Raw genomic sequence first — 14122 nt, forward strand, 5'->3', positions numbered from 1 at the left:
ACAGGTTTTGCAGAGTGAAGTTCTAAAAGTTATTATTAAAAGAAAAAAATCTAAATACACTCCCAATACTTACTGCCAAGGCACCTGCAGAAATACTTTCCAAACTCTGGCATGCTGCTTGTTGCATAAAACTGTGAAGCATGAGGTTCAAAATTATTTCAAAATAAACTGTTTCATCTGATCTAATGGACCTGTACATGTTCTCATAGCTTGTCTATTGATTTTTTTGTTAATCCTATGTAGCCCCTGATTTCAATACTATCTTGACAACTGAGTTGGCAGTTACTCATTTCATAAAAATCATTCCGTTATAGATTTTAAAGGTGTTGCCTTTAATTTTCATCATGTTATTTGTAACCTTGCGAAAAATACACTAACTTGTACCACTGGCTAACACATACTGACTTCTGAAATTAAGAATCCCAAACATAGTTCATACGCTCTTGACCACTCATTACCCACTTACCTGAGCTATCTTTTCTTGATATGGGAGAGACAAGGATTAACACAGTAGAGTTTTGATAAAACTCTGATCATTATTACCATACCATGTTACCACTATTTCAACATTCTGGTAGCACTGTGACATCTGATACCTCCTGAACAGAGGTTTTACTGCATTAGCCACAGAATTTATCCTGACAATAAATGAATTGATATTATCCTACTCAGTACTTTGTTGGATTTGTGAATATTAGCCACTTCGGAAGTTCTGCTATGGTCCACTGCATACCACAGAATCAGAGAATTATAGAATTATGACCTTGAAGATCATTTATTTCCAACCTCCCACAGACCAGGTTGCTCAAATCCCCATCCAGCCTGGCCTTGGACACTGCCAGGGAAGGGGCAGCCACAGCTTCCCTGGGCAACCCATGCCAGTGTCTCACCAGCCTCACAGGAAAGAATTTCTTCATGTTTAACCTAAATAAATGTCTACAAAGATTTAAATCCCGCATAATCTAAGTAGCACCATTTCCACCTCTTTTGCTATCTGAATGTGTATGCTTTTCTGCTATTTATTTGCTAAGTGTTAATTGGTGCTCTCAAAAGAGCTCTTTATTATTAATCTCTATTTTTTTAATATTTAGCATTTATTCCCATCCACCCCCTCCCCTGTTACTTAATTTTCAGTGCTCCACAGCCCACCTTAGTACATGATTTATTTTTATAGTAGCAGCTTGGTGGAGAACTTCAGGCTTTGTGAACACACAAATAAAGAACAATGCCTTCAGTGTGGCTGTGCTGTCACCTGTTAAAATAATTTTATCAGATTAAGGGGCAGATTTTAAAAATGTATTTTAAAAATGCATTTATTATACTTTTTTTTTTTTTTTTTTAAATTTACCTTGCTACTTTTCTTTAGTTACCCATTAACTTCAAAAAAATTGTTAGGCTTTATTTCATACGTTTCACCATTATGCTTCCAATTTATGACACAGTACCTGTTGCCTACATACAGACAGAATACTTTCCAAAACTTCTGGCTTTCCAAAAGGGCTTCTGGCTGAATTCCACATAGACTTGGTGATGTAAAAAAGTTGTTTTCATTTTGTAAATTAAAGCTTTCTCCTGTTTCTTTGAATCTAAAATCTGATACTCTTTTAACCACATTAAATTCCTCCAGGATGGACAGGGGGTCAGACCCAGCTAGCACGGGTTTAGGAAGGGCAGGTCCTGTCTGACCAACCTGATCTCCTTATATGCTCTGGTGACCTGACTGGGGGATGAGGGGAAGGCTGTGGATGGAGTCTGCCTGGACTTCAGCAAGGCCTTTGACACCCACAGCATTCTCCTTGAAAAGCTGTCAGCCCAGGGCTCAGACAGGAGCACTCTGTGCTGGGTTAGGAACTGCTGGAGGCCCCCAGAAAGTGGTGCTGATCCAATTGGGGGCCGCTCACCACTGGTGTCCCCCAGGGATCAGTGCTGGGCCCAGTTCTGTTTAATATCTTCATTGATGATTTAGATGAGGGGATTGAGTCCACAATTAGCAAATTCACAGATGACATCAAGTCGGGTGGGAGTGTGGATCAGCTGGAAGGCAGGAGGGCTCTGCAGAGGGACCTGGACAGACTGGAGAGTTGGGCTGATTCCAATGGGATGAGGTTCAACAAGGTCCTGCACTTTGGCCACAACAACCCCATGGGGAGCTCCAGACTGGGCACAGAGTGGCTGAGAGCAGCCAGGCAGAAAGGGACCTGGGAGTCTGGATTGACAGGAAGCTGAACAGGAGCCAGCAGTGTGCCCAGGTGGCCAAGAAGGCCAATGGCATCCTGGCCTGGATCAGGAACAGCGTGGCCAACAGGTCCAGGGAAGGGATTCTGCCCCTGTACTCAGCACTGGTGAGGCCACACCTCATGTACTGTGTCCAGTTCTGGGCCCCTCAGCTCAGGAAGGAGATTGAGGTGCTGGAGCAGGTCCAGAGAAGAGCAAGGAGGCTGTGAAGGGATCCAACACAAGTCCTGTGAGGAAGGGCTGAGGGAGCTGGGGGTGTTCAGTCTGGAGAAGAGGAGGCTCAGGGGAGACCTCATCACTCTCTACAACTCCCTGAAAGGAGGGGGCAGCCAGGGGGGGTCGGTCTCTTCTCCCAGGCAGCTATCAGTAAGACAAGAGGGCATGGACTTTAAACTCTGCCAGGTGAGGTTTAGGTTGGATATTAGGAAAAAAATCTCTACAGGAATGATGATCAGGAACTGGAATGGGCTGGATTCTCTGTCCCCGGAGTTTTTTAAGAAGAGACTGAATGTGGCATTCAGTGCCATGGTCTGGTGACCATGGTGGTAGTGGATCAAGGGTTGGACTTGATCTCAGAGGTCCTTTCCAACCCAGATGATTCTGTGAAAATGTTTCAGCATCCTCTGTGGTGAAAACTGCAGAAGTACAACATCATTTTTGCACTGAAGTCCTTGCTCCTCTTTAATCAGGACTTTCTCAGAAAAACCTATTAGTTCAAACATTTAAATTAATTTTAGGTATGAAAATGAAAGCAGGACTATTTGCAAACAGATTTATTCTGCTTTATAAAGTGGCACCTTCACTCACTTATAATACTGTGAACTCAATTCACTTGGAAGAGTCAGCCAGCCACTGGCTCCCTACTGCAAGTCACTCACCGAGAAGGGAAGAAAAAAGTCTGAAAATTAAGCACAAAATACAACAGCAAAATCACAGCTTTAAGATAAATAAAAGGCACTTAACTCATTAACTCCCCCTCTTTACTCTATGGACATATGTATCATTTCTGTTCACATACTTGATATGCTGTGTCATTCAGTCTCTTAGGTTTTGTTTTCTACATTCTACATGTAAAATGCCAAATATAACACCACTTTTACTAGTTTCCTATTGGGTAGACTTTATTTACTAAAGAATACTTCCTAAAATGCTTGCTGTTTCGTTCTGGTCCTGTCATGTATTTTTTCTTCTTTTTTGTCCAGGGAAAACTAATTCTTTTTTAATATATAATTTTAGTAGAAATACTTTTGTGTGGAGCTATCTCCTCTCAAGTTGTTCCTCTGGCATAGTATCAGAGGAATAAGGTAATTTTTGTCACCACCAATTAAAAAGTTTTTACAAAACAGGACCGTTATAAAACAATTAAACCTTGCAAATGCAGTAGTCTCTAGGAGGGAAACCCTGGAGGAAATTCTGCTTATTAAAATTGCAATTTTAGTTTCCATTAAAAGGGAGAATAAGACAACAGAAGATGGGCTGGCAAGACAAATTATTTCTTAATGTCAGTTGAGCTTATTTCAAATGAGATAACATATCTACACCAGGTTGGGTTCAACACATTTTTGCCTCCTCAAGTCATTTATCTAATTCAGTCATCTTGATTATAGCCTCATGGACCTTCATTTTCAGAGTAAGAATTTTGTAACAAACGACCTACACAACATGCTGATTACTGAACAGTTAATTCTAATTAACTTGGCTATGGCAAGAGAATTTTGATAAAGTCCTAGACTGCAAATACAGTTTGGTTATTCTGGCCAAACTTCTATAAAATAAGAATCCACAGCAGTCTCCAGATGAGACATCAGAGTGATAGAGATCTAATTTAAAGAAACAAATGAGAAAATTAAAATCACAAATAATTTATTCTTCCGTTAGAACTGATGGAGTACAGTTTTAAATAGCAATGAAGTACACAGTGGTGGAAAATTGGCACAGAACCTACAAGCATTTCATTCATAATAATGTTCCTCATGCCTACCTGTTCAAACCTTGATGCGCATTTTCTACTGATTTTAAGAAAATTGTGTTCCATTTTAAAATGATGAACAAATTTAAAATCTTGTCTTCCATGTACAATGTCATACATATTACGAATACCAGTTTCCTCCCACCCCCCAACATGATCATCCAAGAAAAAGAAAACCACACAAAATTTTACTCCTGGGCTAATTTTAGGTTTTGTCCTTTTATAAAAGTTGTCAGGTATTCCTGAATGCATGTATTCCTGCACAACAGAATATCCTTGTATTTATCTGATATACAGAAGCAGGACAGTCTCAAAACCAATTTTTTTTGTGTACTATGCTATTGATCAAGGTGCTGCCTCTATCTCACATGCAACACTATAAGCATTAATGCAGTTCAAACAAAATTTGGCATTTACCTCACCAACAGGTTTTATATTTGATGTCAAAATACATCCCTTGGTCTCATGTTAACCAATAAGAAAAATGGACACACAAAAAAATGCCCCCTTTCTAAAGATATTAACTCCCAGTTAGGAAAGTTTAGATAGGTTTTACAAAGTCTTCTAGGCTATTTTGATACATACAAATTATTCAACTAAAGGTTAAAATACACTTACACAATATAGTCCTGTCCTCTCTATTCTTTTGCAAGTTCTTTGCATATTTAGCCAAGTAAAATTAACATTTGTCATTTTCTTTTGTTATTGCAATTATTAAGAGGGATTACAGCTTGCTTATGCAAAGCTGTGACAAAACACTTGAGAAATAAACCCCAAACATTTATCTTGCTACCCAAAAAACATTGCAGAAAATTGTCAAACTATGTTAGAAACAATTTTTATAAAAATGCTTTTCACTCAGAAAAACTGGAAAGCTTAAAAAATTAATCTTTGCACAAGACTATATTATACTGTTCTCAATTATGCTCCCATTTAGGTAACTGGGTTTCTTTTTCTTTGTACATGAACCTATCAGTGATGCTCTCCATCTTTTTTCATTATCACCTTTATTGTACACCATTTCGAGACTTTTACAAAATCACTTCTCTTGCCCTCACCCCTTTTTAACAGTATATTTCTTATCCTGCCCAGCGAGTAGTGTACTTGTCTTGCATATTTACCACATGAAAAACATAATATACAAAATATTGCTGCTGTAAAAAGTGTGCATTTCCCCTTTCCCCCTACAAAAAAAATCTGTGGAAAAAATATTAAATTCCCATAACCTTCATAAACATACAAAGCTGTTTGCACCTTTCAGTATGTAACAGTCTGTTTGACATACAGATCTCAACTCACTGCAAATTGTTATATCACATATTTTCTGTCCAATATTGCCATCTAGAGTAGAGATGTGAAATCAGTTTCTGAGAATCTACAGCCTTTAACAATTAACCCATAAAGACTGTATACCATGGAACAGCCACAACATTTTTCCAAAATCTAGAATGAATGGGAGGTTCTCATCTCAGGAACGTGTCCACAGTGCTGAGGAGACAATATGGCTGCTAGTAGATATTGCCTACTGGAATGTGAGTACTTTTTCACTGTTGATAATTTCCATACTGACCCTAAAAAAAAAAGGAACCCAAAATACATAATTAGTCCACAAGGCATATTTTCCTGTGTTTAAAGCTGAAAACCAGAAGACCATCCAAATTAACTATGATGTTAAAGGGTAAAAACAAATAACAATAGATAACAAATCAATGTAAGTAAGTGGTAGAGTTTCATGTCACTAAAAATCCTTTGTGTTTTAATGTAAAAGACTAATGAGACAGATTTAAAGCCAGGAACCTAATTTCATCAGAACAGTGTACCTTCAAATTCAAAAGACTTCTGTGAAATCTGCAGAACGCTGTCAAAAAGAAAAGATTTGCAACCTCAACTTTGAAAACAACTTCAAAAAGATAGCTAAATACAAAGTAATTTAGGAAAACAATCTGCTTTAAGACATACCTAAAAACATCCATGTATCAATCAATGGGCTGGTACATGTATCTCAAAAAATCAAGGCACATACTGGTGAACATGAAGAACTAGTCAACATATTCTACAGGAATGAACTGTTCTGTATATCAGGTACACAGCATTATTACCCTTACTGATAACCTCTATTTGTCTTGACAGAATGTCATGTATTGCAGAGGAATGTAGAGGTGAAAGCATCACAGCTGCATCCTTACTATCATCATCCTTCACCAGAGGTTCAAGGCTTGCAGAAACCAGTAGTGAGCTACTCCAAACTGCAGTCCCACCATTATCTCCTGTTAAGTACCAGCATGATAAGGCAGTATTTGATTATTCCATTTATATGTTGCAATGTCAGGGTTTTTTTCTGTAATATGTCAGGAAGAAGTTTCAGAACAGCTGCCAGATTAGAATTTACTAAGTGCAATTCCTTTGGGAATGGCTAGTATAGAACAGTGCAGAGGTCTTCTAGAAATGAATATGCCACTGGAATCTAGATTGCATGAGCTGGAGGTGTAGAACCTACCTACAGATCTACTTCTACTGTAAAGAAAGCTGCAGAAAGTTAGCAAACTGAGTAAGTTTCCTTAAACCTATACTTGCCATGAGCATTGTCCTGTAGCTTATTACTTGATGGAGGAAGCTGTTAGTTCAGTGCATGAGTGTTCTACCTGTTAAATATTTAGAAGTAATTGCATCCCTAGACTACCACACAGTTTATTGCTTCTTCCTTGTCTTTTCCTATTTCTGTAGAAAGAAACGGCAACTGTAACTACTGTCGCTTCTTGAAGCTTGACTTATCTTCTTCTGATATATCAGGATTTTATTTAAACACCTGAACCTCAACTTGATCTTTAGCCATGGTTGGTAACTGTCCATTTTATTTAATGCTGGAGAAAGCAGCAGTGTCAATAGTATACATTTCTAATGACATTTCTGAACCATTCAAATTGGTAAAAATTACAAAAAATGTAAAAATTACATTTTTACTTTTTAGTACCTTCTACAGGAATTAAACCTCAGTTTCTTTACAGGACTCCTCCACTATATCTCCAGCCTAGAGTTTTGGTGATTACTGTTTGTTTGTTTGTTTGTTTTAAACATTTCTTGGTAGTGATAGCAAAGAAGCAGTTGATTTTTCAGGTCACTTCTTTATAAAGTTCAAAGACAATCCGTGCAAAAATTGGCTCCATGTCTCCTCACACAGCTCTACAGGTGAAGTGGATTCAGCTGCACACCTGAGATGGTTCTACAACTGCAGAGGAGGATTACTGCACCTGTGTTTGTGCAAAACCAATTCAACCATTTTAATTGCAAAGCAGTAATAAACAATGATCCACCATGAGATTTCAGGAACATCATCTTTCATATTAGTCATTCTCCCATGAGAATATGAAAAAGATACTCCTAATTTTTAAGGTTCAAAACTACTTCCTAAGTACCTCACTTTGCCAAACTGCATTAAAACTTTGCAAAGTCAGAAGAGAATGACTCATTACTCCACACAAATGCTTCTGGGTAACTCAACTGGAAGTAGAAACCCTGAGAATTACACACACACACACACACACACACACCTGAAAGCTAAGCCCTCATATTTAATAGTTTAAATGTCCACAAGAAACCAGTATTATCAAGTAAGTGCACAAGAATCACAACTTTCTCAATTAATTAAAGAATACCTGGTCATATCCATAAGGCCTCTGCTGTGGTGGCTGTGGTGGCCCAGGCTGCGTGGGTCTGTATCCCCCATATTGCTGGCCTTGTCCTTGTGGATAATTGGGATACTGAGGTCCTGGACCACTCTGTGAGGGGCCTGGAGATCATTAAAATGTAAACAAACAAAAAAAGTTTGCTTAAGGTGTAAAGAAGGAGAGAACAATAAAAGCATTGCATTTTACAACTGAGCACATGTATCACCTACTGCACAAATAGGTCTTTTCCTGCCTAGAAACATACAGGGATCAGTGGTCCCCCTCCCACAGTTTAGGAGTTAGCTTATGGTGTTGGTCAAAGGTTGGACTGGATGATCTTGGAGGTCTCTTCCAACCTAAAGCATTCTGTGATTCTGTGACAGGGCCTGTGCTCCAATCACAAATGTTTTTGCCTTTACATATTCATTACCATACAAAGGTCCACAGGAGTTCATAGGACATGGCAGAACAAGAAAGGAAATGACAATTCATAAACATGAACACTTCTGGGATTTGGGGAGGCAAACTCTCCTCCTGCTGCATGCTGCTCCAGTTCCAGAACTTTACAGTGCCAGAAGCAGCCAGACCACCAGCTGCATTTGGACCTTTAGAAGAGACCAGCAGCAGTGCAGTGCCAGAAAGTCAGTTCTGACACCACAGCAGGCAATCAAATGGGATGTCAGGCAAGTAACTTACACACAAGAAACGTGAGATGTGACAACCAGTAAAATGCTATTGTGGTATGGGAAAAACCACCCTCTACTCCTTACTACACTGGTCATCTTAGCTTTCCAGGAAAAGGATAGAAAAACAAAGAACAAAAAAACACAACAACTTTGGCCCCAGCCAGTTTTGGCTATAAAAGGAAGCAGTTTTTTGGTCAATACAAACTTCTTCTGCTACTGCTCACAGAGACTACTATGGGAAGCTGCACATTACTATCATTGGACAGTGTGGTCCCATGTCAATCAAAATTAACCTCATCCCTTCCTTCCCTTCCTACTTTGGGAGAGATGGTGTCCTGTGTATTTCAGCAACACTGCATATGGATCTTTTGCAGTGGATCAAAGTTAGCTTTTGTAATACCATCCCATAAAAACTGGCAGAGTCAGGAAGATTTGCAACTTTTCAGAACTGCTTTCTTGTAAAATAAGCCAACATTTCCTATCTGCCACATCCCCCAAAAGAAACAGATGTGGTTTAGCAATAATATGATTCAGTGCTAGAGAAGGCTAGTTTTAGCTACAGGCACTGGACATTAAGATAACATCAGCTGGTAACTCTTAGTGACTCTAGATCTATGAAACAGTCAAAAAACATGACCTGGAGAAAAAAGATCCATAAGCTATTATTGTTCTAATCTGGTGTCAAATCCCCTTGAACTATGCATTATCAGCTTTCTACAGTGGAACAAAATCTTAAAGATTGATAATAATGACTGGGATGCTGATTTATTTTTTCAAATTAGAAGGCAATTAAATATTAAATCAAGACAGGATAATATATCCTGAAAAGTGATGTGTTCATCTGACAAATGAAACTTAGTTTTATTTATTCATGGTAATTCTTTATAGATTACTTCTAAATGTTCAGTGACAGATTCTATAAAATAAAAATGGAATTACAAAAATCTATTTCTGCTGAGAAATAGAAATTGAGAAGCATGATATTTGGATATACAAATTGCAGTTGGTAAGTCACTCCAACAGATTTCTTGAATCCCTTTCCTGGTATTTCTTAAACTAAAATCTTATTATGAAAATGTATTTCTTTAAAAATTAATTACAGTGAGCTACATATACCTTCACTCTGATCTCCATTACGTTCCTGTGTTAAGTGCAAGTGTATTATTTTAGAACTATGAATTCCTACATCACCTCCAAAAGGAGTAGATTTGCTCAAACTCAGTGGATTGTCTTACAGCTGCATTTAGTCTCAGCACAACAGGATCAAATGCAAACCTGGGATTTATCTACGTGGCAAACAAGTCAGCCATGAACTTCCTCACATACCCACAATGCTGAAAGTTTTAGCACTTAAACCTACAACAAAACTAAAAGTTAACATATATGGAATTAGATTTCAGAGAGCCCTTCTCCTACATACAAGATTAGTATGTACAGCTTTACAATATGCAACTAAGCAAAACTGAAAACAGCATTATCTTCAGTATGCTCTTCTGACCTCAAGTTTTCAGAAATTAAGAAGAGGTATGTATTTTTTTGTACATTACGTGTCCATTTCACAAGGTTTTCCTTGAATCCAAGGACAACATTACCTCATTTGTGGCAGAGGATTTCTCATTCCTACTGCACATGGGAAAGTTTGCACCACTAGTACAAATCCAAAAGACAAAGACTTGAAAACTGCATTGGCAATGCTTATATTCATTCCCTTACTGACCAGCACAAGAATTTTATGAGAATGATTCATGTAGCTTGGATGAAATCTTAAACTAGTCCTTTTAAAGATTTTGTTCTAAATGGCAAATCCAAGGATGAAAGGGTATAAAAGATCTCACTGTTATCTTTCTGCCTTCCTGACTGTGTTCACATACAGTGGACAGATAAGAGCAGTGTTTTCTGTGTCTTTCCAAATTACACACAACTGTTAAAATTTTCTCTAGCCACCCTCTTTTTCTGTGCTACATTGTTCTAGATTGCCAACAAGATCTACTTCCCAAAAGACATTGGCATTTATACCTTCTCAATTTGATGCAGAAAAACTGCATGCATACAGCCTTTTTGCACAACCCTGGCCTTTCAACCCAGAAAACAGGGATTAAATAACACACGAGGATCTCCCTTGGTCTTTTCTGTCTGTGTCTGCAGGTTCTTACCATAACCCTGCTGCTGTCCTGGATAGCCTTGTTGGCCTGGATATTGCTGCTGTTGTGGTGGGTAACCCTGCTGTTGGGGTGGTCCTTGATATGCATCTTGCTGCTGACCGTATTGCGAGTTTCCTGTAAAGATGATTGCAAGAAAGCAAAAACTTATAAAGATACCTACTTTATTCATTTTTCTCCTTCTAAGATGCACAGCCAACAACACAAGAACAAAATGAAAATGCAATATTTATTTCAAAAACTGAACAAAACAAAGAAAACTCAAACCAAACAGAAGAAATTCGGCCAAACAAACTGCAGTTAAAGCCAATTTTGCAAAGTTGAACTGCAGCATTTTCAGCATCTCTGCCAAACGAGCATTACATTTACTGGAACATCACAGTCATAAGATCATGACTATGCTAAATAAAATAAAAAAGAGACAAAATTAAGGACAGCTACAAGAGCACAGACTAGCTACACAAGATCAGCAAGCTATTTCCTAATGGCACTATAATCATACAAAATATATACACACACAAAAAAGATATACAACTGAACCAACAAACTTATGTTTAAATAAAAACTTCCACTGAGGTAAAAAAAAAAAAAATTAAAATATCTCTAGAGTGTTTTAGTCATTTTACTGTTGTTAGAAATGGCAAATTGTGGTTATATACTTAGGTGTCTGCAAGAAATTATTCTGAACGCTTCGGGTTCCCTGCCAGTCTCAAGACAGCCAGCAGCTAGTATTCTACAAGAGCTTTGCATGGGTATAAGTCGTGTTGGGCAGTAATCTCTGTTCCCGTTGCGGGTGAGGGAGGAAAGGGAATGTATGTATGTATGTGTGTGAAGGTATATAGATACCTCCTTCGTAGTAATGTTGTGAGGAATCCTCATAAGGCCTATCGTAGCCTTGTTCAGGATACGACGGTTGCTGATAACCGTAATCATTATGACCTACATCAATTCGACAAGAAACAGGAAGAAACGTTAATGGCCTCTGAGTGAAAACCCTAAAAGTATTTCATTTCTCAGAAAAATGAAAAAAAAAAAATTTTTTTTTCAACTGGATATACAGGAAAAAGAATTTTCAATTGTATTAGCCAAAGACTTATTAATATGATTTCCTTTCATATCGAATTAACATGTGACAGGAAAAGGAAAAAAAAAAGAAAAAAAAGGTTTAATGCAGTTGTTGTAGTAACATCACAGAAATGGATGGTCTTAACCTCCTGATAATCCTTGTGGGGGGGGTAGGGGAAAGAAAAAAAAAAATACTTTATCTTTCACTGAAAAAAAAATGAAAGCATTTAGGCCTTTCACATGTAAATAACCTGAATTAAATTAGAATGAACAAAGAAAGCAATTACCATACTTTGTCTAACACCTGTTCTGCTGATCTCCAATTCAAAAGCATATGCTAAAAGCAGTGTGATGTATAACAAATACAGCTCAATGAAGTTATGAACCAAAGTCTACATTAAGTTTTGCTTTTAAGTGACAGGAAAATAACAATTCAAGGTTTTCCCTACAAACAGAATTCCTACAAGCCTTAGGAAAACTTTTCCTCTTGCATTCCAGTCCTGAGTAGGATCATTACAAACCTTCCTTTTCAGAGGCTAGAGGCATCTCCAATTAAGAAGCCAACATATGTAGTGATCACCCCACCTGTTGTTGTTTTTTTAAAAAATATAATATCTTGCAATATACAGTCGTCTTGCAGATGACAAAAACATACCTTATTGATCAAGAAAACAAGCTAAAAATTTTGTTACAATTTAAAATTAAATTACACAAATTATATAAATTTGGAATAAAATTTTGGAATAAAATAAGGCAAGGAGAAAACAGTTCTAAAACTAAGTGGGTTTTGATATTAGTTCTGTGCCATACATCACTGACTGAATCAAATATAAATACGTAACCATTAAAGCAGGTTTTGTAATATGTTCTCTTTATGTTCTGGATAAGATTAATAATGAGGTAATGATAAAGAATGCATCTTTAAAAGGAATAGGTCCTTAGAGAAGAAATCTGTGCTTCCAGAGAGCTGTTGATGTTAAAACAGAATTGCCCTTACTACAGTAAGTTTCCTGTAACCATTTAAAATTCATGTGAATAATAGCAAAGCTCCAGTATGAAATTTTAATGAGTTAATGCAACTTGTAAAATAACTCTGCAGGTGTATCTCAAAAAACTACATACATGAGTTTATATAGACATAGCTTGATGTATCTTAAAATCAATTTAATAGAAATTAAAATTCAAACAACTTGTATAGTTGTGATTAGTAGTTGCTTTGGTGATGATACAACTTTGATTTGCGTATTTAAAACCTACGCCATCCCTTCAACTTTGTAAGTTGGACATTAAGTTGCACACACAGTTAACCCACTACTCATAAGGCAGTATTTTTCCTCTCCCAGTCTTTGTTCAGCCTAAAAATAGGCTAATTGCAACTTTCTAACTTACAGAACAAACCAATAGCCTTCAGCGCTCTAAATTCCAAGATGCAGAAGGACAGATTTGTGCAATTCAACATCATGGTTTTGTCTTGAACACACCAGGGCAATTTCTAAAAAGGATCCACAATTTTAAGATCCTCAGGGCAGGGACCATTTTATTCCATTGTAAAGATTAAGCTCAAGGTCCATGCCATCCATAGCAGCATCCATAACACATTTGTGCGACTTACAGTAAAACTAAACACTAAGTTAAACAGAATATTTACAGGAAAACCACATCTTTTAAACGAGTTTTTCCACTTTGATAAAATCTTTAATAAAAGGATATCGCCCCCTCTCTTATTTATAATAAAGTAATCACTGTTTTAATTCATCTCAATTATACTAGATATGCTAAGGAACCCTCCATACTTTGAGGTAAAGCAATTACAGAATTTTCGTTTTGAAATACTAGAATGGTTAAGAGTTTCAAATGGGAGTGTTACAAATTACATACTTCAAATTGTAAAATTAACTAGTCACAGTAAAGTAAACTGTAGTCACAATTCTGAAAATTTGGAAGGTTTTGTAAAAGTGAGGTATGATATCCAATTACTATTCTTGCCCCATTCCCTACCTTTGGGCATATGACTACATTAATATTGGGCAGGTATAGAAAATGGGAAAGTTAACATTTATGAGAGATTACCATCAGGGTAATATTGCTGGTTCATGCCTTCTGGAGGACCTTGTCCACCATGACTGTATTGGTCCCCATAATAGTCTTCCTGGCCTGAGTACTGCTGTGGTGGGCCTGAAAAACCACAACCAGTCAATACGTAAATAACTTGTTTTCTCTGTTATAAATTTCTATTTTCTGCTAAATTTCTGGTTTTACTATGAGAAATATTTCTCAAATGTACTCCCCACCCATATTGTTGCATTTCAGACAACATATGTAATCTGGTTTACTTAAAAAAAA

General features: G+C 37.2%; 1 protein-coding gene across 2 annotated transcripts in view; it reads right to left on the minus strand.

Moving 5' to 3' along the window:
- Window positions 1–4083: 4083 nt before the first annotated feature.
- SS18 (SS18 subunit of BAF chromatin remodeling complex) overlaps window positions 4084–14122 on the minus strand; it is a 40472-nt gene continuing 30433 nt past the window's right edge. The window contains exons 7-10 of one of the 2 annotated variants that reach the window (XM_030445454.1): window positions 13850–13954; window positions 10709–10831; window positions 7858–7991; window positions 4084–5775 (exon numbers count right to left, since the gene is read on the minus strand). In XM_030445454.1, coding sequence (XP_030301314.1) covers window positions 5749–5775; window positions 7858–7991; window positions 10709–10831; window positions 13850–13954 — 389 coding nt within the window. In that variant the 3' untranslated portion in view covers window positions 4084–5748. The remainder of the gene's footprint in view (window positions 5776–7857; window positions 7992–10708; window positions 10832–13849; window positions 13955–14122) is intronic. The other variant, XM_030445455.1, reaches the window with a different exon arrangement.

The sequence above is a fragment of the Calypte anna genome, chromosome 2 (assembly GCF_003957555.1).
Source record: "Calypte anna isolate BGI_N300 chromosome 2, bCalAnn1_v1.p, whole genome shotgun sequence".
In the NCBI taxonomy this organism is placed as follows: domain Eukaryota; kingdom Metazoa; phylum Chordata; class Aves; order Apodiformes; family Trochilidae; genus Calypte; species Calypte anna.